This window comes from Prenolepis imparis, unplaced genomic scaffold, assembly GCF_030444845.1.
Source record: "Prenolepis imparis isolate NDT839.2.m4 unplaced genomic scaffold, iyPreImpa1.0 SCAF_15, whole genome shotgun sequence".
NCBI classification, from domain to species: domain Eukaryota; kingdom Metazoa; phylum Arthropoda; class Insecta; order Hymenoptera; family Formicidae; genus Prenolepis; species Prenolepis imparis.
In genome coordinates this window covers 4017757-4044182 of record NW_028141173.1, presented here as the reverse complement: position 1 = coordinate 4044182, position 26426 = coordinate 4017757, and the positions used below count along the sequence as shown (strand labels likewise).

General features: G+C 34.9%; 2 protein-coding genes across 13 annotated transcripts in view; one reads left to right on the top strand and one right to left on the bottom strand.

Moving 5' to 3' along the window:
• Positions 1–26426, bottom strand: part of LOC145945944 (uncharacterized) — a 415644-nt gene that overhangs the window by 142364 nt on the left and 246854 nt on the right. The gene's annotated exons all lie outside the window — the stretch shown is intronic.
• The window catches only part of LOC145945928 (neural-cadherin), a 197915-nt gene that overhangs the window by 121050 nt on the left and 50439 nt on the right, over positions 1–26426 (top strand). Inside the window, exon 1 of one of the 12 annotated variants that reach the window (XM_083055218.1) lies at positions 15589–16374. The exons of the other annotated variants lie outside the window; for them this stretch is intronic. Within the exon in view, the coding sequence (XP_082911344.1) occupies positions 16323–16374 (52 nt within the window). The 5' untranslated portion in view covers positions 15589–16322. Of the gene's footprint in view, positions 1–15588; positions 16375–26426 lie in introns of those variants that run through there. 12 annotated transcript variants of the gene reach the window in all.

The following is a 26426-nucleotide window of genomic DNA, read 5'->3' as shown; positions in this document are numbered from 1 at the left end:
TAGATATTCTAATATTAATAATTAGTATTGGAAGAAGATTCTCTTGTTGACATTATTATTAAATTTGACTGTGTCGCGAATATTAGAAACAGTTCATTACTGTCACGCATTTTAATTAATATTATCTAATTAATATTATCTTTGGTCTCTAGTCTCTGGTCTGTGGTCTATGGTTTCTAATTTATGGTTTTTGGTTTCTGATCTGTGATATTTGTCTGTGATTTCTGATCTATAATTTATGATTGTTGATCTATGGTTTCTGGTCTCGTTAAGCTGGTCCCCTCTTTTACATTTTGAAAAAATGTAAAAAAACATACTTTTTTACTTGTAATAGGTCACTCTTGTGATTAAATATTTTAGTTATGTGTAATTTTTAAATCCGATGAATAATTAAGAGGAAAAATATAAAATCAATCCATATGTATTATAAGTAAAAAAGTATGTTTTTTACTTACCTACAAGCAAGTATCATATTTCTAATCTACGTTATTTCTTCTGGCAACAGAGACTATAACTATTTTTATCATATTTCTGTTACCGGAAAATATTCTGTATGGCCACAATCGCAAAAAGATTCGCGGAATGTGATGCTGGTTGGGGATCTTTCGACGGGTCAGCCTCCGATATCCCTGGGATTAATTGTTTGTGAAGTTTGACGTTCGAAGTGACAGGGAAGTTTACCCATCAAATAGAAGTTTCGTCGCGATTCGATGGATTGGAATGGCAATCGCGAATGCGTGAACAATTGCAAATTGTTCGGGCGAAATATTTTCGGGTAAAAAATCCGCGCGATTTTTGGTAAAATATTTCGGGTGTATTGCTCGCGCGTGGAAAAAGCTCGATATCCCCGATTTCGTAAAAACGGCGCGCGGGAATGGTCATTTTAATTTCGACATATAAAATGCCAAAACCTAAGTCATGAAATATTTTTATAATATATAATACGAGATCGTAAAATTTCTTTTCAGAAATACATAGAAATATACATGCATAGACAAGAAATGAAAGATACGCATTTGAGAACATTCTGCATCTAGTGGTGCAGTATAACAAGTTACTATGTACAAGTCTGAGATGCAGGCTATTTTTGCAGTTTTTTTAACAGTTCCCGATAGTTCTCGAATAGTTCCAAATTCATTATAGATTCCAAATTCTTCATATTCAATAATTTTTAAAGGTTTTAACAATAGTTCCGGCTTCTAAACATTTTTAAACAATTTTTTAATATTAACGCTGGCACCTCATCCAAGAGTAAAGTCTGAGATGCGAGCTATTTTTGCAGTTTTTTAACAGTTCCCGATAGTTCTCGCATAGTTCCAATCATTTTTATAGGTTTTGCCAATAATTCCGGCCTCTAAACATTTTTAAATAATTTTTTACTCTTAGTGCCGGCATCTCATTCAAGAGTAAAGTCTGAGATGTGGGCTATTTTTGCAGTTTTTTTAACAGTTCCCGATAGTTCTCGAATAGTTCCAATTATTTTTATAGGTTTTGCCAATAGTTCCAACCTCTAAACATTTTAAAATAATTTTTTACTCTTAGTGCCGGCACCTCATTCAAGAGTAAAGTCTGAGATGTGGGCTATTTTTGCAGTTTTTTTAACAGTTTCCGATAGTTCTCGAATAGTTTCAATTATTTTTATAGGTTTTGCCAATAGTTCCAACCTCTAAACATTTTTAAACAATTTTTTAATATTAACGCTGGCACCTCATCCACGAGTAAAGTCTGAGATGCGGGCTATTTTTGCGGTTTTTTTAACAGTTCCCGATAGTTCTCGAATAGTTCCAATCATTTTTAAAGGTTTCAACAATTGTTCCGGCCCCTAAACATTATTAAGCAATTTCTTAACGTGGCACCTCATCTTGAGCTGAAAGTGATCAGAACATTGTCATTTTTTATTTTACAGCTTCGGGCCTTAATACTTATCGATAGAATTCGTCGGAGTGCAAACGAAACTCTAAACAAAACTGCGAAATTCGAAAAAAATGTCAACCCTACTGAATCAGCGAATATATTAATCTTCAACGATTAAATTAAAACAAAAAAGCATTAATAAAAATTGATCATTTCTGTCGCGAATTTCATTAAAACTTGCTATGCAAATGTTCTAAACTATTTTTTAAATTATTTGCATTTATACAGCAAGTCAATGTTCATAATTGTAAAATAAATTCCTCACATTTCGTGTAGGATAAAACGTAAAATTGGAACGTCGAATAAGAGGGCAACCGCGGATCCAAAGAGAACAATGGTAAGAATGGTACTTTCCGTATTGAAAAACGACTTTTCGGGTCATAGTTGTTGTGATAGTCCGTATTGTCATGACTGGAAAATGCTAAATGCTTAAGGATGAAAAGATAAAAGCTCAGGGATGAAAGCTGAAAGGCCGGTATTACGGTTCTTTTACCGCAATTTTATTCGAAAGAGCAAGCACATAATATATACGAATTTATTTTGTTCTAACACACATATTCATATAAGAGTCTGTAAAGATGACATGAAAATTTTATGCAGGTTTATTCAGAAAGATGAGACCTTGTGCACATTTACACAATATGAAATAGAGATAGTAAAAGTAATAGAGATAGCAATAGTAATAGAGATAGTAAAAAAGTATACTTATCAATAATAAAGCTTTAATAAAACATAAAAACTGTTGTATAAAATTTTATATAAAAAAAAAGAGAAATATATTCATACACAAGAGATACCCATTATGTCTTTACATTATAAAGACGTATGATTTGTCTGACTAATCAGTTATATTTATGTTTCTAATTTTACGTGCAATAAACGCAAATTATGTAAATCTTTATGCTTAAAAAATTATTATATATTTCTCTAAAAAAGAAGTTTAAAATCTTGCAATATCTGTATCTTCAATTTTCATTTATATATAATATAACGTAATGTAAAAGTTAAATATAAAATTTATATTTGAAATATTTATTTAAACACTCGCGATTTATGTACCTATAAAAATGCTACACAAAATATTTTAAAGATTAACATATGTATAAAATATATACAGCACGCAAAAAAATAATAGTCACTAACCAGGACATATAATCCCTCAATTTTTTAAATTCATTTATTGTTTACTTTTATAAAACAATATACATATTTTGTAGCGGTTACATAACGGTTGAAATATTTAAATACCTGAGTGCATTTAACCGCATTTAATATTGAAAAATTTCTCAAATTCTCTCTACAAAACGAATGTTTTAAAGTGCATTATTACGCCAATATATTACATTTGCGTCTTAATAAATTTTATCTTTTTTAATACGTCATCTTTTTTCCCCAGTTTTACAGAAAATAAGTAAAATAAATGGATATAACTGGAATTAATACTATGTGATACAGATAAGTCGTAAAATGTAAAATGAAATAATACTATTGCACGACGGAGAAACACATACATACAATCGCTCTTGAGAGTTTCGCGTGTAGGATGTTTTTTATTTTGTCCACGCAAGCGATACTTCGCGGGTATAGGGAATCGAGATCGACGCGAAACTACATTTGGCGACTTCACTGAACTAGATGGAAGAGTTGTTATCCCTTTTACGCCCTTTTTCTCGTCTCCACCTTTATTTTTCTCACGATTCAATTCCCATCACGTCGACGAAGTCGGAAATTATTCTGCTTTGCGGCGGCTAGGAGCAGAATCCATATTCCACGTGATTTCCGCGATTGTTGGAAACTTCGGCTTCCAGCACGCGCTTATATACAAAACAAAATCAATATCTCATTTTAAATATAATATTCCTTTATTTATCTCCATCCGTTCTTTCTGACTGATCATTACAAATGCAAAGGCCAAACACGAATTAAGTACAATCAACTGATGTTTTAACAAATCTGTTCGTATAATAAACCAATTGTGTCTAAAATAATTTATTTTTAAAAACTATTATTACGCACAACTAATTGAGTCAACTGTACTTTAAACAAATATTTAATATAAGGCATCTAATAGAAGGCATAATTACCCAAAGAAGCTTTTCATATATAAATTTTTTCAAAAATATGATAAATAAAAATATAATTTAGAAGATGTGTGTAAAAGAATGTATTTTTAATATTTAAAATATAAATAAACTCGACTCTTCCGCGATAAAACACGATTTTACTACGGTTTTCTGACATCGCGAATTCCATTAGTCGGTCTGTAATATATAACGTAAACTGATCGACAGATTCAAAATAAATCTGGAGAGAAAATAATAACTTGAGTTTTCTATGCTACGCCCGCGAATTGTGAAAAAAAGAGAAAGAAAAATTCTCTGATGTAATTTTATTATGCACAGTAATATGCTGAATTCTCGTTTATTGTATATTTATTTTTAATTATGTTCTGAATGCAAAATGTTTTGAAAGCTTCGGTTTTTCTTATAATTAAATTTTTTTTTTTTTTTTCCCCCCCTTTATATTTTGAATCGATTTTTCTTAATGAATATTCTCTTACAACCTCTGCTATTGATTTTTTTCGATATTAAATATTTTTTAATTAAGCTTGCATCAAATCAATTTCTAAAATTTTGCAAGCTTTTGAGATTTATTGTAATTTACTGAAATTCTCTTAATCTACTTTATTTACAAATTTCTAAATAAATTTTAATTATAGAGTTTAACAATAGGTTTGGTAGATGTTAAATCAGAATCGCCAGTAATATAAAAACAAATTAATGGACACCTTATCTCTCGACCAAACTGGCAGTATATTTATTAAGAAAATCACAACGTTTCGACCTCTATATTTGGTCCTTATCAAGTGATCTGTACAGCAAGATTTTATATCATTAATGAGGGATTAACAAATGAAATAATTAATTTGCACTTACATAGTTTCTTAAAGTTATACACTTATGTCAAAATTGATACGCGTCATGCTAGACAGACAGTTTATTGCCGACTAAACGACCTTTATTATTTTGTCATAGATATTATTAAGATTCTCAATGTCCTTATGTGAATTTATTGTGTTGTCATTTTTCTTTATATAAAACATCTCAGCTATCTCTCTTTTTAAGTGCAAATTAATTATTTCATTTGTTAATCCCTCATTAATGATATAAAATCTTGCTGTACAGATCACTTGATAAGGACCAAATATAGAGGTCGAAACGTTGTGATTTTCTTAATAAATATACTGCCAGTTTGGTCGAGAGATAAGGTGTCCATTAATTTATAGAGTTTAAATTATATCGAATCATTCATTTTTTTTTTTTTTATAAAGATTGCCACCAGTTATTATAAGATTCAAAATATACAATGTTTTTTTCTTTGTATAATTATTTAACTAATCGTATATTAATGGCTCTGTTACATTAATACACAAAGTAATTTACTTGTTAGTAATTACTACTGTCACAGGAAACGTAAAATATACCGAGTAGCAGTCATGACTTGTATGGATTATGTTTAGGGGCTTCACTGAAAACGGTGTTATTAATCACTCGTAGCTTAAAGTTTTCCGCGATTTCTCGTAAATTTCATCTAACTCGCATCCAAGAGAGTTAGAGCAACTTGATATTGGGTCAACGATATGTAAGATGCGAGTACAAAGTGTTAGGTGCCGCAGTTTACGTCCCCGAGCATTCTGCGAGATTTCGAGTTTCGCTACGTGGCGTACGGAACAAGTACCTGTAATTAAGTCGATTCCGTCTATTCACGTTAACTTTGATAATTTATTTCGGAATGCGCATCCTACTTCTCTCGCCGGCGTGCTACTAAACTTTAGCTTCGCGACGCGACGCTTCGTTCTCAGCCATAAATTAACAAACTCGAGACGCAATTTTTTATCAGATATTAGACAATAATCGACATAAAATATTTGAAGAATTTTTACAATATTAGATTAATTTTATGTATATCATATTTTGCTATTCAATAAAACAAAAAGCTTCTGAATATGTCAATATATAGATATAAGAAAGACTAATAAGAGCTAAACGTGAGAAAAAGGCGAGATAAACTAAATTAATTTTAATTTTGGTTTGTTAGTTTAAAATTAATTTTAAACTAATAAGCAATGTCTAAAATTATTTAGGAGTTTTTTATTTCGCGTCTTTATTCCTCATTTAATTCTTATTAGCTCTTTTTATACCAATACTTTGCTGCTAATATTGTGACGTTTCAGAAAAAGTAAACACTCATATTGATATAATCTTGTTCTTTATATAATAAAATATTTCTAAATATAATTAATAAATAAATAGAAATTTCTGCATTTATTTTATGAGATATACACAGTGTAAAACTGAAAAAAAATCTCAAAATTTAATCTTTCTCTAAATCTCTCTTTCCATTTTATAAAAATTTTACATAATTGAAATGCAGATATGAAAAAATGAAAGCATGAATTTCAGTCTATTAAAAAACATAATATTAAAGAGACGTTTTTATCTCGCGTTTTATTTAACAATTCAATTTAATATACAGCGTGGAAAATTACAAATATTTCACGATCTGACATCGTGAACAGGACAAAGAAACACTCTATATAGTTCCTTCAATTTACTCGACTATTCATTTTCCGCAATTTGAATTTGATTTATTCCAATCTCTCTCTCGCGGAATAGTAAAGATATCCGAGAATATTTGAATGTATTACAAATTCGGTCTTAGCTACCCAGGTGCGCGAAATATCGGCGGTTCGCTTAGAATGGAAGAAAAAAGCACGTGTCTGTTTTTAGACGAAATAATGCCTTTTACGCGATTTTCGCCGCGTCCACAAATTCGGGAATTCATTTGCGTGACGAATATCGATTTCGCTGCGCTTTTGGAACACCATCCTCTCCCCTTCTCCCTGCGTTGCATGAGGGAAAGGGGGGAGGAATGGCTCCGCACCAACTATTCCCCTTATTGCACGTACTTCCTGTCACGGCGTATTGACCCGGAAACCCATATATTCCGATGACAATATCGATGCCGGTCCCGGCCGGTGAGGCCAGGTGCCATGGATATGATTCGGGATAATACCCGGATCGCGGTGCTATCGAGTGTAAGATTTAACGCGAGCCTTCCGGATACCTTCACCCCGGGAACGTCGATCTCTTCGACGCCGTACAGGATTCTCGACTCGACTCTCCTCTCTTTTCTTTCTTTAACGAGAAATATATATGAAATCGCGATGGATGAAAACGCCACGCGTTCTAGTTCTTATCCTGCGGATTTCTGATAAGTGGTATTGAGAGATTGAAGGCCTCTGATGGATGAATTGTTAGCTACGGAAGATCTCCAGTACAAAACCGGTTCATAAAAAAATATGAGATTTATAGAGAAAGATTTTGTAGGAATCCTTTCATTTCTCTTTGTTGAAAAAATGTCCTAGTAACAAATTGATAAATCGAATTTCTTTCACAACGATTATTTTCAAAGAACCTAAAAAAAAGTATTTTATGAAACAACAATTGAGAAATTTATAAATTATAAATTATTATACATATACGCATGCGATCTTTCATATTTTTAATTTTTATCTTGTTTAATCAATGTAAAAATGCATATTTATATACTTTCCACTTAAACTTATATTACATATTGTAAAAGGGCTTTAGAGCCAGAAGGTCATAACACATTGATTGTAATTAATATTTTACATGTAAATGAACTTTGAAACATTTTATAAAAAAATCGCCGAAATAATTATACATGTACATTGAAAATCCATAACTTCAAGATCCATCGCTTTATCGACGTGAGAGGAGCTTTAAGACGCTTAAGTTAAATTATTCGAAATAATAATTAAATTCGACCGTTTTCGTTATTTTTGTAACTGTCATCAAATGCTCTGCATTATATTTGTCCGAGTCTAAACACTTTTTTAATTCGATTTACGAGCGTTCATAATTGTGAGGATCTCAAATAAATCTGAACAAAATTAATTAAAAATAAATTACATATCTTTCATATAGCTTTTAATGACATAAATCAATTCTTAACTCTGTGTAGTAGTATAATGTCAATCTTATAGATATTATTGAAAATTGAAATATATATCATCCTAAAGAAATATAAATTAATTTGATAAAAAATGTCATTTAGAATTATTTCAATTATTTCAGTTTAACGAGATGGGATATATTTAAAAAATTTTTTTAAATATATGTGTAAATAATTTTGAGAAATAACATTTTTTCTTTGAGAGAGAAAGTATGACATATTTTCACAAATTATATTACATTACATAAAATTTATCTATAATCCCCTGTAGAAAATTTGAAAAGCATTTCTATTTTCATCCAATAATCAATATGACGCATTTATTTCATACAGTTCATTTATTTCTCCGAGATTTAATAGCTCGATAATTAAATTTCACCTCAGCAATCACGCTTAAGCATCAAACGAATGCGAACCTTTGTATCATTCAGGTCAAATTATCGCAGCATCTCTCTTTTCTATCTCTTTCTCTCTCTGTCTCTTTCTCTCTCTCTCTCTCTCTCTCTCTCTCTCTCTCTCTCTCTCTCTCTCTCTCTCTCTCTCTCTCTCTCTCTCTCTCTCTTTTTTCTTTCTCTTTTTCTTCTTATACCGGTCATCGCACATAATTTATGCGCCGGATGGGATCCTTCCGTGTACAGCAAAAGCAGAAAACAATTTTTTTGCCTAGCAAAAAATTAGCGCAACGGCGTATTTTTTCCAATTTTAATTTTCTCCTATTTTACGTCCGACTTTGTTATGTGGGTACACTTTCTTTTTCTTTCTCTTCCTTTCTTCCTAAATTTCCAAGAGAGATCACAGAGGCGTGTATGCCCGTCGACCGATCGATCGTATTAAAAATTGCAAGGCCAGAGGCGCCATCGTGTCCGAGGATATCGATCCGACTGGTTTTTTTTCTTCTTTTTTTATTCCTTATTATATTGCGCGGAGATCATAATTGATGATACGACGTTGCCGTAACTTTCGGCGCGAATCTCGCGCTTCATTATTTCTGCATCGTTATATATATAGTTAGATAAATTTGTGAGAGAAATCTCTGTATTTGTATCTGACATTTTTATGTTTATAAAAATATAAATACTTATTGTGTTGCATATTTTTTATTTTATCAATTAAAATCGATTAAATTTCTTTTAAAGCAAACTCAACTTGAAAATACTCGAGCATTTTTTATTGTTTACAGATTGTTACTTGGCTAAATTATATAAAACTAAATAGCTCCATAATTAAGTCAATTATCCAGCCTCTTTGTCAAAAAATTACCTTGAAACTCGTCAAAATTTTGAGACATGTATTGAAATTGAATATGAGATATACACATCGAATACATTTTTTCTATATATTCTGAGTATAAAACGCGCCGAATTTGGGCGAAATTTAATATCCTTTGCTCTCGCGTGGAGGATTGTCGTTAGTATGCTGTTTTCGCGAAGCTTGCGCAAAAATAAAATACGAGAAAAAAACACGAGAAAAGGTAGAATAATAACAAGCGCTACCGTTCGCACTTTTTCGTCGGAAAATTCATTCTCGAATTCGGTCGTAACATATATATTCGTCCGGCCATTAACGGAAACTTGGCGGAAATTCGATATTTCGCGAATTCACCGAATTCTACCGGCCGAAAATCCAATTGCGATTAACGTCAGATACGGGAATACGAACGCACGTGCGCAAACGCGCGAAAAAAGAGAGCGCAAAATATCGAGCGCATTTTCTCTTGACAGATGACACTCCGCGTGCCGCGCATTTTATATTGTATCGTATATTTCTTTCCTCTCCCATGCTTATATCATTTCATATCCGTTTCGAACGCGTGACGAATCCACGGTTATCCTCGATATCGATGTATAATGCCATTAGATTTAGAGGCAGCCACGTTTCGCGCTCTCTATAAATAATTCTGATGACCACCACCGAATAACGTCGCGAAAACGCTAATTGGCGAGCCTGTGCGGTCGCAACACGTGAAAAAAAAGTACGACAACACTCGGATGATGTATTGTACCGGCTTAAAAAAATATCGTCGAGGTAAAGGTAAACAGAGATCCGCAAACTCGTTTGACATGCAGTCTCTCTATTGCGCTTGCGTTTTCATGAGAGACAGATTGATATCGCGGGCAAAGTAAATAGTTGCTTTTATTGCTAAATATCTCTCTTCCTAGAAGCATCTTTAGCATACATCAAATTTAGTATACATTGTAAATATTCGATATATTGAATAAAGTTAAAGTGCAGCATACATATATATAGATATAATATTGAAGTTTATATTTGAAAATTAATTTAATTGACAGGAAAAGTGATAAAGCTGCGTTATTTCATGTAAAGATTGTATGTTAAAAGTGAGAATTCAAAGCTGAAGCTTGATAAAATTCAATGCATTTATATTAATTTAATACAATTTTCAACATGAATGTATGATTGTAAACTTTTTTTTTTTTTTTAATAAATATCAGATTACTAGTATAGTTTTTCTGTCATATCATATTGTTTACATAATAAACTAGTAGCTGTGAAATTGATACTACTTACATACACATACACACACACATGAAATTACATGCATGGTCACCGCTAAATTGATGGTTGCATTAATAGTTAGGTATACTATTTATGCTACTCGATCCAGCGTAACTCATTATAGACGTGTTTACGTAACAATTGCAATGTAATTAGTCGAAATTGCATCAATCGTATTTTCTAGAGTTGTCTGGTGGAAAAATTTCCACCGGCCGTTTCTTTATATAAATATTATAATTACATACAGAATGATAAATAATGCATTCAAAAAGCATCGCTTTTTCAGTAAACTTGCATATGTATATACATATATGTTACGCAATGTTTGCTTATTCCGATATTAGTAATATAAATTTTTTAGCCATTATAACTGAGCGAGCCCGCGCTATTTATCTTGAAATGTATGTCGTTGTTTTAACATATAAGTAATTAATTAATGTAACATGATAGTAGAGTAGATGTAATTTTATTTATTTTATATATTGGAAAATTTTGTTAAATATTATAAAGTTAATTTATATAATTGATGTATACGTATGTATGTATACAATTTCAAATTGAAAATATTTTCTTATCGAAAATATATCAGAATATATACATCGAATTTTCGCGCGCGCGAATTAATAATATTACTTTCTCAGTTATATGTAGAGAAATTATGATATAAATCTTTTTGAAAATATAAAAAAGAGGAATCAATATATAAATTTTATCTTATATTATCGTTTTGCAGTGTAATCCTAATTAAAGATAAAATAATACCGTGTTATTTGAAATCTTCAATATGGTGCGAGGTTTCTCGTGATAATGCGTGGTCGGTTGTATTAACAAACGATCGATTTAATCTCGAAATAAATAACTGATATTATGATAGGAAATTGCACTCGCGATCTGCGTTTTGAACACGTGTAATCGAGTAGCTGAAAAGTTTCGAAATTGTCTCAGAAATAGGATCCCTCCATCAGTCGCCATCTCATTGCATTATCGACGTCGACCTCGTCAACATTGCATTATATTATGTCGTAATATAGCTCGTCAAAGGTATACATTGTGTATTCGTGCATGATACGAGAGACCGTGAGATGACTTCCGGCATATCGATTCGTGTATTATTTATCGGGTCGACTTGCATAGCGTCCTCTCTTCGGAAATAAAGTCTGATACGTTAGATGGAAGGTTCTTTTCGTGAGAAGAAATATTTACGAACGTTTTTCTTTCAACCTTTTGACGAATATTGGCAGGTTTTCACGAACGAAAAAATCAGTTTGTTTTTGAATTTTGTTTTTATTATTATTAATCAAGATTAGTAATTAAAATTCTCGATCAATACTATCTATTACTAAAAACTATTAAAAATGGAAAAAATTTAAACTTTCTTCATGATGTTTTAAAAATAATAAATATTATATCTACCAGAGAAATAAGAAATCTTTTATTTTTGATAATTTTTGATATTTTTTCTAGTTTTTCGCACGTTTTTCGCGACTCTAAAATTGAATTAAAAAAAGAAAAAATGTATATGACAAAATTATACGCATTCGATCTACAAATATACCTAGTTTGATCAAGTTGAGCGCCAGACAGTTCGTGAAGATATAAATCAGAGCACTGACGTGCGATCTCGTCTGTCGTGTTCGGGAATAGATTAGTGAATGTCAGAGCTGAATGCGAAATGCTCTTTGAAGATTCAATGAAGGATGATAGATCCGGTGGATCGCGGTAATATCCCGACAGCCGTTGAAAGTAGTTGCACGAACAGGTGCGCGACTTTGCTCGAATTTCCTTCTGACTGTGCAAGATTTTAAAATTCTGAGAATGTCGAAAGGGTGTCGCCTCAACTTCTTTAATCCAACTTGAAGTCACAGATACAGGGAAAAATAATCCGTTCAACTAAGTTATATTATTTTCCTAATTTATATCTCGAATTGTGACGACAAGAGCTTGCTAATTTACATCGAGAGATAGCTTTGCGGAAAACAAATAAAGAATCACAGTATAACAGAGTAAAAAATAAACAGGAAGAAAAAATAATGTATAGTAACATTATATGTATACAGAATTATGTGCGGTCATTTAATTAAAAGAACCAGCATTACCTTGACGTATACTTACATATATTCGATGGTTGCGGTCTATAACTTTAGTTTGAACCCAAGCAACCCGAAACTTTTTCGACGCGCGTATTTTATAAGAAGACATCAGAATTTCGACAACCATAAATTTTGCTCCGAATCCTGGAGGAAACGTGCTCTCAGCACATTTCAGACTTTCCGGTGTAGTTTAATCTTATTAGCGCGGTTCACGTTAATTAGATCCGTAATAATAATTGGGAAAGATTTTTGAGAGAGGTTTCTAAGGGAAGCCATTATGACACTTGAATTTGAGAAATCGCTGACTCGCGCAAAGAGGGGGTTAATTTTCATTTTCATCATTTCCATAACTTCCAAAAGCTCGATGTCCTAGATCGATCTATATATATATATATATATAAAGAACAACTGAGATGAATTATGACTCTCTAGCATTTCGCGCACTCAATTAGTTCGAGAGCCACAATATTCGCTATAATATGGAGGAGACGGAGATCCGAGCAGCTCTTTGCTAACCGACACCATCGTATTTTGCTACCGCTGTTTACAGCATCTATGTATATATATATATATATATATATGTGTGTAGCACGTCGTCGTAAATGTCCTAGATTTGCGGATGGCATTCCGTGCATTCCGGAAACTGTACCGACCGAGATTTAACGCGGCGCGCTTTAATCCAAAGCAAATGTAACTGTATATTTAAACGGACGTCGTCATAGTATTAGATAGTCGCCATAATCTCGAATAATCTGTTGACGAGAGCACTATTAACTATCCACATACCACGCACGCGTATATACACTTTGATATATCCGTCATATTCCCGCAGCTTTCAATTACCGTTGCGAATTTTCCTTAGGGGGGAATACCTGATAACAAAAGTTTGGTCCAATTTTTCAAGCTGAAAATTGGTAATGAAATTTTTGCGTTAACTTCACATGGAAAACTTTCACGGAAAGTTAATGGAGAATTAACTTCCGAGATAGTTAACTTGGAAAATTGCCTCGAGAGTTACGACGAGCTCTTTTTTAGCTCTCCTCTCTTTTTCTCTCTTTCTTCTTGCAAGATATGCGTGTCAATAAATGTAGGACATTGACAATTAAGATGGATCAGTCTTTCGCGTTAGACAGGATCCGGAGATATCGCGACATTTCGTCTGAAAAGGAGAGCGCGAAAATTTCCGTTTCGTATTTTGACAGCGGTTTATATGAATGCCGCGCATATTACGAATCACTTGTTCCATTTACATTTCTGCGGCCCTTCCGCGGGTAGGAAAGCATGCCCGTGTTTACGCGAATTTAGTGTCGGGACATACCGAAACGGAGCGTTGAATAAGTGTTGAATCTAAGTTCTCGGCTCCAGTGAACTCGAAGCACGTGCACGATTCTCCTTCTCTCAATCGTTGTATGCAAAACTATTCGGAATCGCATTTGAAGTAATCAAAGATCCGAGAACAAAGACTAAATAGAGAACAAGTCTCCCGAGATATTTGATAGAAACGCTACTTATATATATATATATATATATATATATATATATATATATTTATTCAGCGATTACGCAATAATTTTATAAAATATTATAATGTATATTGTATCATTATAATATATATACTATAAAATATTTAGCGGTATAATATAAAATTTTTAATATTTAAACTATCTTGCTTTCCACAAAATGAGACGCCAACTTCACACACACCTTGCTTTTGCTAATTTTGTCCAAAATAGGAAGTAATAAAATTATATTCAACTTTTTTTATTATATTTTAATCTTATTTATCTCTTTTTTTATATATAAAAATGAGAATTAATACATATATAATATGAATATAATACTAAATAGAGAACATGACTCCTGATACTTTTATATATTTATAACATTATAAAATAAAATATATAATAAAATATAATACGAAATGTATAAAAAAATATATAGTTTAAATTAGCTTGCTTTTTGTAATTTTGCTCAAAAAAGGAGTAATAAAATTATATATTCAATTTTTTTATTATTGTATTTTAGTCTCATCTCTATCTCTCTATTATATATTGAAATGAGAATTAATATATAATATGTCAGGATGATGATTATATGTTTGAAAGCTTTTTTGCTTCGCGAAAGGTATTAATTATAGAATCAAGTAAATTATAGAATCAGTACTTTGAAATATTCTGCAATTCTCACGTGTAATTATGGAACGCTTTTCAGGTAATCATATAGAAATTTCATTGTCCAGCTCTCAGACGTTGGAGATTGATCAATGGCAATGCTATAGTTGATGAAATATGTAACGTTTATACAGCCGACATACATTTAGCCAAGTTTCAGCTTCTCTCTTAATGAGCTAAATAACTCGAAGTGGTTTGTATTATTACCCCATGAGTTCACGTGAAGTATCAATTTTCAAATAGAGAGTATATTTTGTCCAATAGAGATTATCGGTTTTTAATCAAAAACGCACGCGATAATAATTCATTAATAATCACAACCGGTTGTTTCTTTTTTTTTTTTTTTCCCTCCCTCTTCCCCCGATATAAAGAGATATATGTATGTATATATGAGGGGAATACCTTTGCTCGACTTGTAACTTAAAGCACCGCTTTGGTTTACCCTAAGCCCTTCGAGTTACTCCTATCTCGCGATCATCGCGACACGTGCTTGGGGGGGGAAGGAAGGGAGAAGGAAGGGGATGATGGTGTCGCCTGTCAACGTTACACGCGACTCTCTCTGGGTTCGCCCCATAGGGCCAGGTGTGTATCTCGTAAACTGTATACGGAATATACCGCATTCCGAGGCGATTCCGCGTTCAGTGTAACACGGTGACACAGTATATTGACTGAGGGTGGATCGCGCGCCTCCTCGTCCCCCGCCGACTGATTTGGCGCGGCTGCGCAAATCTGGGGGCCCCTCGTTGGCGCGCGCGAGGAGGCGAGCGACGACCAGCCACCACGTCGGCCTCCTCTCCATATACCTTACCCATTGCTTTCCCTGCGTACGTATCGCACGTATATAGCCTGTGTGTGCTCCTGCCCCATCGTGTAATATAGGACTCCTCTCTCCTGACCGCCTGAGCGTTTATCGTCAACGCCGACGCCGACGCCGACGTCGGATCTCTCCCCCTTCTCTCAACCCCGTCCGTCTCTATCATTCACTACCCTCTCCCTTTCTTTCTCTCTCCCGTTTCTTCCGCGATTCTTCGTACGTCGCTCTTTTCTCCGTTTCCGCACACGTGTCGTAGGGGATATCCGCGGATGAAGGCATGTCGATGACGGACTTGCTGATACGTCGGTGCCGGCCCGCGCGGAGATAACGCTTCGCCGGAAGTGTAGTGCGCGGAATCGACGCGCGCGATCCGGCCGCGCTCGGCGGGAATTCGCCAGAAGCGAACGGAAGCGGCTGACGCGAGGAAGTATCGGCGCCGAAAGGAAATAGAGAGATCCGTCGTGGTCGCGCGTAGAGAACCTGCTGGTGAAGGTGGTGGTCTCCCGTCTCCAGTGACGCGTGTATCATCCCTGTATTTGTTTTTTGTGCATGTGTGTGTGTATGTGTGTGAGAGAGTGCGTATGCGCGCTCAGTGCGGAGATAAACGTCGTCCTCTCCCTGAAGGCTCTGTAGATACATGTGAGAGAGTGCGGAAGGTCCGCAGAAGCTAAATAATCGAAAGTGATCTTCGTTGGTGGGTAGAATTTCCTGGAGTTCTTGTGGGTCCGTCGTCGGTTTCATCGGACCGGCTCGTTTATGTGATGTGAACGTGGTTTAATGGTTGATCCGCTAAAACTCTTCTGGGTTATTACCAACAGCACCTACCTAGGTACGTTTGAGCTTCGTGTAAAGAGCCTCGCGGGGAAATGGGCCACGATTACGCGTCTGTTTGTTTATGCGTTTGAATGTACAAGTGAAGAGAGTAATTTTACAATCCGCAATCGCCGCACTGAATTGTATATATAATCTGAACGCGATGTTAAAAATTTAAAATTACGCGTGGTTGTATCCCATTTTCTCTGCTGCATCTCTAAATGTATCGTCATTGAAATTAATGTTAATCATTGATAAAAGAGATAATAATATTTTAAAGAAATCTTGCGAGAAGAGAGCAGAGATATTTTTTCCCGAAGAAAATTTTGTGCTTCTACACGTTTCAATTATTTTCTGAATGAAATTTTATTATAATCATCGATACCAATTTTAATTACACACTCGTACTCGATTATAGATATCTGTCGATCATACGATTATCATACGATTGTCAAAGCTTTTTCCACCTGAGATGCTTTCAGTTATATAAAGATATGTAATAATATTGCGTTCGGAATGATAAAGATGTGGAAGAGGGAAGTGAAAGAGAGGATCTTTTAATGAGAGATTACAATTACCAGGAGGGAACAGTGCAAAATATCGGTGCATGTGCATACATCGAGTCTGTTTGAAGCTTGGTTACACGTTCGATACCCTCCAATCCACCCATGTCGTTACACAAGAGCCGTGTTCTCGTAACGCGATCGCGGCGAGAAGAGTACACCCGGGGGTGGGACGGCGATGAGGACGAGGGATGTTTTTTGCAACGCGCGAATCGACAAAAACAAGCTCGTTGGCATCTCGCGGAATGCTGTTGCCGAGTGGTAATCGACGTAAAACGGCAGGCGGCGTCGAAGCCACTTCGCTTTGTGAAATTTGCAACTACCATATTTCGCGTCAGTCTCTCTCTCTGTCTCTTTCTCTCTCTCTCTCTCTCTCTCTCTTGTTTTTTCGCCCGTCGACGAAGAGAAGACTATACCGACATTCCGAGCATTTTGTAGATGCTCGGAGGAAACCGCATCGTCTGTCTTTCCCCTGAATTTGTCGAACCGTTTTTCTCCTCCTTCGCGATATCGCGAGAAACTTTGTAGGCTGTCGCCGAAACAATGACGCGTTCATCCCCATGGTAGACGCGTCGCACTGGATGTTCATCACTTTGCATGTACATCACGCGCACACTCTGACGAATTAAATGCGCGCCCGCGGGTGCGAAACAAGAGCGCGTTTGATTCAGCAGGAAATCAAGTCAAAGCCTTTCCTCCCAACTCCTCCCCTCGCGCATCCCTTCATTCCCCCATTTCTCTGTGTTTTCCTCCGCGAAATCGCATCGCCACCTCTGCAATCGAAGCCGCGCAATCGCACCTCTCTATATTCAGCCGCCGTGCTCACGGTTATTAAGAGTTATATTCTGGATATATCCAGAAGCGACCGCGAGAGAGAATGGGATATATATATATGTATATATACCGCGGAGACTCTGTGCAGTCCATTTCCTCCAATTTCGTCAGCTATACAATATTTCCAACTGTGACGAGAGCTAGCATAATTCGCGTATATATAGTTCCTTCGCTAATAAATAATATAAAAATGGATTTTTTTAGAATGATATATAAAGAATTAGAATATTAATATTTAGAGAAAATATTTAGAATAATAGGATATAATTAATTGGGAGGGTAAACTAAATTAATAAGTTTAGGCTTGAATGCAAAGAAGAATATTTTTGTAGATGTTATATTAATATAAATATAAATTGAGATAAATGAATATAATTAAAATGAAAGTGAAAGACAAATTAGTATTAAATATCGAAATAAAAATTCTAATTATTTTATAAAAAAAATTTTTATATTAAATATATACATAAGTATTTATATTAAAAAAAAATATTTAAAAAATATAAGGAAGGATTTTCTCGCGATATTAAATATGAGACAGAGGACAGAGAGCGTAATAAAATTGCGCTTCGCGAAATTTGTAATTTTTTTTTTCCCAGTATTCGCGGTTCTCTTTTTCTCTAGATTACAAATTCACGTTGAATCTTTGTTCCCGATTGCGCTCGATCAACGAATTATTAAGTCCTCGTACCACGAGAATTATGAAAAATTCTCGAATATTATCCCTCTGCGAATCGTTATGAGATCCTTGTAGTTTTAAATTTCGTTTCTAACTTTCGTAATCCCACAGAGAGAGAGCTAGAGAGCGAGAGAGTGTCAGCGCATTCCTATGAATACGAGAGAACGCAATATGTTTCGCGAAATGTTTTTAAAACGCAAATGAACTCGAAGCGCGATAGTCGTTTCCCTCATCCCTGCCGGAATTACAGATTGATGTTGAATCTTCGTTGTACCGGATTGCCAACAGGTGATCAACGGGTTAACGAGCGAGGAAGCGCTTAAGTTCCAGAAGGCACTCTGCCAGTCTTGGTCTTTCACGAGCTACGCGAAAAGTTGGCAGGTTGTCGGAACTTTTTCCCCTCGTTCCGAGGCGAGTCATTATCGGATGTGCTCGTTTGCCCTTTCGAAAGAGGAGGCACCGCAGGATTTTCCCAGCGGAAATTTATCTATTTCTTTCTCTCTCTCTCTTTCCATCATTTTCATCGCCGATGAACTTTGCACGCTGAAAAATTCATGATAACAGAGCGGGAACATCGGAGCACGATCGCGTTTTTATCATGTTTAAGCATATCGATGGCTATCTTGACACAGGACTTCTTTACACGGAATATGGGTGGGAATTAAAATTTAAGTTCGTTCTCTCCATTCAAATTCGATCCGATAATCGCGCTTCGTCGACGAGTTAAGCCGTCCTAAATTTTAACGCAGACGGTGCGCAGTTCTCGGGGTTTCTTTATCGAGAATAGCGGAGATATATTCGTTAGATAAAAATAAGAGGAAGCGAAGGATGTTCTTTGTTCGTGTGAAAATTACTGAGAAGGTACATATGCTTGTAATTTTTACGAAGAAAACTATCATGTTCGCGCTCCGGAAGCTTGTTAAAAATTAATATTTTATTTTTCAAAAAAAATTGTAACATTAAAAAAATAATAAAATATAATACCAAGTTAATAATAAAAGAAAATACTTTGTTTTTCGAAAAAATTGTAAAATTAAAAAATAACAAGTTAATAAAAAAATAATACTTTATTTTTCGAAAAATTTGTGTAACGTTAAAACGTAATAATAATCGCAAAGAAAGAGAGAAAGAGAGAGAGAATTCTTTTTTGTCGTAAAAATAATGGCGCAAATTTTGTTGTGCGAGTTCTGATTCAGGTCATTCGAAATTTTCATCCTACTCTAAACGTTTAAAGCAACTTGTTCTGCGGTTTCCACTTGTTTTCATTATTTCTATCTTTTTTAATTTGTAAAACTCGTTCGGTCGAGAGATCGAAATGAATTTGCGATAGTATATAGTCGAGATTACGAGAGTATTGGAGGCGGCATTATTGCTGCACTACCGATCAATACTTTGAGTACAATACGCTTTCCTCCGGTAAATCCGGAAGGGCCCCGTAATTCTGAGAGGTAATTTTAGAAAAATTACGTTCGCGACGGAGCAGGAATTTATTAGCGTCACAAATTAATGTTGGACTTTAATCTCCGCATCTCTCTCTCGTCTCTCGACATTACTGCGAGAAAGTAATTTAGAGAAATTTTTCTCAATAATCTCTCTCATATATTATATATTTTTTCCCTGTACTGAACTGACATTTATATTCATCGTATTAATTGTCGGTATATTAAAGTTTCGCAAACGATGTACCGTTCTAATGTTAGTTTCCGCGACGGAACTGTTTTATACATCAGCTTTTTATCGCCGAACGTAAAAAGTACATTGATAGACAATCACTTTACGCCATCTCTCCTAGGGTTCATCTAAAATCCTATTCACCCGTCGCCAATCCCATTCATTCGACTCGCTCCTTTTTCCACGAGCTTGTCCTTTCCCTTCCTCTCGCTTCGAAGGTGTTAAAACGAACCTGAGAAAAATCGCTGCCGGTCGTTATCCACCAAGTGGGCGACGACAAAAATTCAATACCCCCGGGTTGCCGTTTTCCTCGGTAAGAATTTCCTACACGTCGTCTTCGCCGCGAAAAAGGGGCGATTCTTTTCACGACACAAACGATCGCACGCAGCAGTTACGTCAATCGGCCAATCGGAGCCATCAGGCGCAGCTTCAAAGGGTTTTCTCGATACGATGTGTGTGTGTTGTGTGTTGTGCGTTCGATCGGACGAGCAATTGAGGGTATCGTTCCATTGAACGAACGGAAAATCAATCCGGCAGGTCGCTGGTAATTACGTCGTACGCGAGCCTCGGCGAGGTATTCGGCCGAATCGCGGATTTATATCGAGAGACAAGCGTGCCATAGGCACGTTTTGTACACATCCGCGGATTTATGCCCCTCGGATATAGTAGTTGGGGTTACACCCGGCTCGGGCCGGGGCGATGAATGATCCCCGTCGGCGACAGCGGGGGCGAATCATGGGGATGCCGCGGATGACACGCATATCATAAATCTCGAGGATTCGCGCGCGGCCGAGTCACCCTCCGGTTGTGACGTCAGATGCGTGTAACGCGTCAAAATTGTTATTGTATTCGCGATGCAATCGATTCCTCGCGCAAACGAAACGAGATTAAACGTGACAATAGGGATGCTCCTTTTTTTCTACGTCTCGCGGAAAATTGAAGAGATTGGGATTAATTATGTTTTTGATTAATGAGTGTTTTTCCCTCGGAATATCTGACTTTAATTTTCAGGCTAAATTATTGTAGTAATTTAAGTACGCGAAGTAAGCATATTTTTCTGAAAAGAAAGTTGAATTGTTTTATTTGCAAATAATTTTAAAAAACTGGGAAAGATTAAAAGTGTCTCTCTCTTGTGTTTTTTTTTAATTAGAACACACTTTAATTTTTTCAGATATTGTTTGATGTAAAATTTTATTTTAAATTCTCCCGAAATAATTAACATCTCCAATATCACATAAATTAAACATGTTTTAGTATATACAATGCAAAGTATATTTTTCATAGTTGTTGAACGAAATTAGATTTCCTGAAATAATTATCGTCTTCAGTATCACATAAATTAAATATTACATGTTAATATATGATATATTATATTATACACAATGCAAAACTATATTTTTAATAGTTATTGAATGAATTATTTTTTTAAAAAAAGAGCTTTATTCGCAAATTATAATTTTAGGAAACTGGGGAAGCATTAATTAAAATTTTTAATTTAAATAAACTTTATTTTTTTCAAAATATTAATTTAATGTAAAATTTTATAATATTTAAAATTTTCAATACATAGTTATTATACGCAAGGCAAAGTTATATATTTTTTTTTACAATTGTCGAACGAAATTAGCTTTCGTAAGAAAGCAGAAAGTTAGACTCAATTTATATATCTTGAAACAATGCGACGAGCACGTTATAAATAATAATAAGCGAGTTGTCACGCGCGTTTATTATCGTAACATTATTGATTAAATCCGTCATGCTGTCGAGTACGATGTCTACGTCTATCTGATTTAATCATCGCTTCTTTACGATTGGAAACGACGCCTCGACGTCATTAAGTAGAGCAAACAAACTCCTCGAGCTTCTTCATTTTCCTCCCGTTTCTCGCGTGTGCGCCATCGTTTAATAAACCTCGAGATTCTTCCCGTGAACTCGCATTCATGCTGCTCGATCATGCATCATTCCAAGGATGCATTCGATTTCAGGTCATCATGTTCGGTTTATTACTTTTTTTTTCCTTCAACGTACTTTTCTGTCTCTCGTACGTGTGTGAGTGTATTTTTTTCATTCATCGCGTAGATCCATACGAACAAAAGTGCTGAGATTTAATTCCGCTACTGTGTATATTTGCGCTTGCAAACGCAATTTTTTTCCTTCATTTTCCCATCTGTGTCTCGCCGTCTCAATTATCGACTATTCACGTTTGTCGACTGACGAAAGATCATTATTCTCTCTCTCTCCCTTTCTGCTTTCCTCTGTATTTCCGTTCCTTTCCCTTTGCTCGATTTCCGCCGTGTCTCATCTTCTAGGTCAGAAATTCCCGTAAGTCTCGAAATAATCCCTTTATTTCTGACGAAACCGGCGTGTCTTTGTCGACCGAATGGAATCAACTTCCTTCGGTTCGTTCTTTCTCCGTAAAGGTCCACTCGATAGATTAAAACTGCTTTGTTAAGAGCCTCTGTTTAACTGACAGTCCGTTATTTTAGCGCGACATTTATTAGAGGATCCGCGCGGTACCTCTTTGCCAATAATAATTGACTGTCAGTTACTTTGTGCGGCTACACAGCTTCATAACGGAACTTTTCCTCGTAACTTTTCTCCTTTTATGAGGGAACGTCGTTGTCCTTTGTCGGGAGTTGTCGCTCAATTCGAAATAAGCGAAGTAAGCCGTTAGACAAAATTACAGAATGGTTATAATGGCTCTTTTGTCAACGTCAATATTAATCTTTCAGTATATGACGCATATTTCATTTTTAGAATATACATATATTTTTAGAACGTCGCAATTTGTTGATATATAATAGGAATTAAAAGAGAAATATTTTGTGTATATATATAATATTTCTTTCTCTTTTAATTTTTTCCAATTTAATAATATTTTATTAACATAATAGCTTTAAATCAAGCACATTCATTATAGGTATTTGAACAAAAAGCCATTCTTACGCATTATACGTAACAGAAATGTTTTAGAAATTAATATTATTTAAATGGTTTCGTGTGGGTTAACGTCATCAGTGCATATGTCTCTTCTATAATCTTGCTTAAAAGTATCCTCTTGCTGTAACTGTATCAAATTATTCGCTCGACTATTTTATCATTATTTACTTCTTTGTCTATTAATTGCTCCGCGGTAATTCGCATAATGATACGAGATGCAAATGCGAAACGTCAGCGGCATAAATAATAATTTCTCACGATTAACGCGATGGAACTTTTCAAGTGCTTGTAGCTCCACAACTTTGGCGGCCGCAATTACTGCAAAGGACTAGTTTTTAATTTAAAAATTCAAATACACGACGTTTTGTCTCCTCATTTCCAGAGACAAATTATAGCACACGCGCGCTATAATAATATAATATTTTCTTCCGAAAACAAGCGTCCTGACTTAATTACATACAAAGCGCGAAGAACGTGAGTTCTCGTTGTGTTAAATAAATACGTAACATAATCTGAAGATAAAACACGAGTTGCATGCGACTCTGGTTTCTAATTAATATTTGTTTTTTTTAATGATAGCTAAGATGATAGAAAAATATTGATAATTAAAGATATTGCGAAATTAATAACGTGTAATTACTTGATAATGGCAATTAAAACGTATTATTATAAAATGAAATTGCCAATATAAATTAAATTTTATTTGATAACAATTTTCCGATTAATTATCAGAATATTTAATTTTAATAGCCGGAAGATGGGCAAACGAGATGTTCTTTTATTTAATTTTAACATAATGGGACAATTAAAAAAAAATATATACATACATAAATTATACTGATACTTTCGAGAACATTCTCTGTACATATGCAAACCAAAATATACATTATAATCTCTATGGATCCACGTTGCTAGTGTAGACAGTATTCTCACGATTCTCCATTTTTGCGGGATTGACCTGCCGTGTAATCAGCAAATCCGAAATTTATGAACGCGGGCAAAATACTACAAATGGTCAGCTGGACGCTTATAAACATTAATGGCGCGGCATTAACAGCGACAGAAAGCGGTGCATTATAGATGAGAATACAGAGGCAGCTTCATTCGTACGTTTTCCGTTTTGCACGATTTGCATAGAGCGTTCCCGTCAATAGACCGTATTTACGTTTGCATATACATAGTACATGACAAATATGAAACTGTGTACTTTATTTTTCTCTCTCTCTCTCCTCTTTCTCTTTCTCTCTGTTTTTCCTATCTCTTTGGAGATTACTTTGCAGAGAGCTTCACTTTATCCGAATAAACTCTGATTCTCAAAAATGTCTTAAATAGTCGCATCCTTAATTTTTCGAAGAAAAATGTTTAATTTATTTTAAAGATAATTGGCGAAATAAATATTAAGTTTAAAGGCTCTCTCCGTTGAATGTTCTTTTACACAATTATATAAGAAAATTCTTTGAAAATTTCATATTACTTTTTTAAATACGAAAAAAATTTTTTCATTAATATATTTTACATAGCGCATCGCGAAATTAAAATTATGAAATTCTTCAAGGAATAAATTTAAATTTACCGGCGCAAGAAAAAATTGCAGGAGTTTTTAGATCCTTTATAACATATTTAGTTTTTTTTTTCTATTTATATCGTAAAGTCAATTTTACATCTGTTGCCGCTTTCGCGAAATCAAAGTGTGTTTGTGCAAACCTTAGAGCATATAAGCTCTAAGGTGCAAACGCAATTACAAACAGTTGAACAACAAAGACTTTTGGTCATCGCTAGTATGAAAATATTATCTCAATCCGTTTCTCTTTCTGTCGCTCTCTTTTTCTTTGCCTGCAACGTGTTGCATAATGCATCGTCCGTCATGGAAACGAAACGAATGCGCGAGTGCATCAAGCGCAGCCCGATCAAACAACAAAATGCGCAGCGGACTGTAAAATGCCTTTTTACCGCGGAAATCTTATATTTATCCCACATCCACACGGACGCACACACACACACAGACACATGTCACGCCATGTTACACACGCAAAAGGCCGTCCATTGTGCGAGACGGCGATAATAAATTCTATTTATTGCAACGTTGCTCTGAACGAGATAGCAAGCTGAAAATCATTTCACAATGAAATTGGAACAAAGTATTGTATACATTATTGTATCGTTCGCAAACGCGCATGTGCTCGCCAAAATACCCCGTTAATCACATTCCGTTGTAATTTAGCAATTATATATCCGGTTATGTCAATGATTTATTATCGATTTATTATTGTTTGCACGAGTTTTACATTTTAAATATCCCTTAAAATCGAAATTAATTTTGATAGCTTTTTTCCCTCATTGCTATACATGTACAGAAAAATATAAATTTAAAACATATTTTTTTTACAGGAGTTGAAAGTATTGTCATATAAAAGGAATATAAACTGTTTAATATCGCGAAAGCGTAATTTCGCGATGTATTACGATTCTCGTGCAAATACAAAATGCAAAAGCTTACTATGGAAATGTACGAGTTATAAATTTTTAAAACACGTTTTTTCTAGTTAGCTTTAATTAAAGTACGCTTTATTCTTATAACTCTGTAGCATTATCGTCCTAACATTTAATCTGTGTTTGCGATAAAAGAAAATCCGGTATAAAATATGTGTAACTTTCGTTTCCGCGGGATATGTAATCAAGCGCGATAAATCCACAATTAGTGTCGTCATTTATTTCGCGCGTGAAAATGATACGAATGAAACTTGTTTCGCAGGAGAACGATTAGCCGAGAGAAACGTTCCCTTTCTCGTAAAAAAAAAAGGAAAAAAATGAATGATCTAAACTCTAAACACGTGCGCGATCCCATATATGTGATAGGTGACACGTTTCGCTTTCCTTTTTTTTCACAGTCCTTTTATCACTTGTGTGATTTATGACGGTCGATCGAGAAAGGGGACGTCGCTCAATCTGGTTCGCTTTCGGCGTTCATATATTTGCATTACCCGCAAGATTGCGATTTATGGCACTTTGCAAGTCCCTTGAGCCGTGAAGGAGACACCCCTTTTTATTCTCTCCATCGAGAGCCATCGATATCTCGCTTTTGAAGGACCCGTGCTTTTTTCGTTAAACTACGTCGACTACGTAAAGCGTCGGAAAATGTACAATCGATCATAACTTAATCGCATACGACGGGAAACGATTGAAAAGATCGTGAAATCACCGAGAACCCCGGTAAAAAAACCGTACACACACTTTTTTTAACTCATCCACCATCTCTGTATTTAATATGCGCTTGCAGAATACAGAGAAAATACTGGAAATGATGTTAGTTTCGCCCTGATTACAATGCGAACTCGCATTCGCAAAGATTTTTACATACACTCGTGGCTTTAATGAACGATA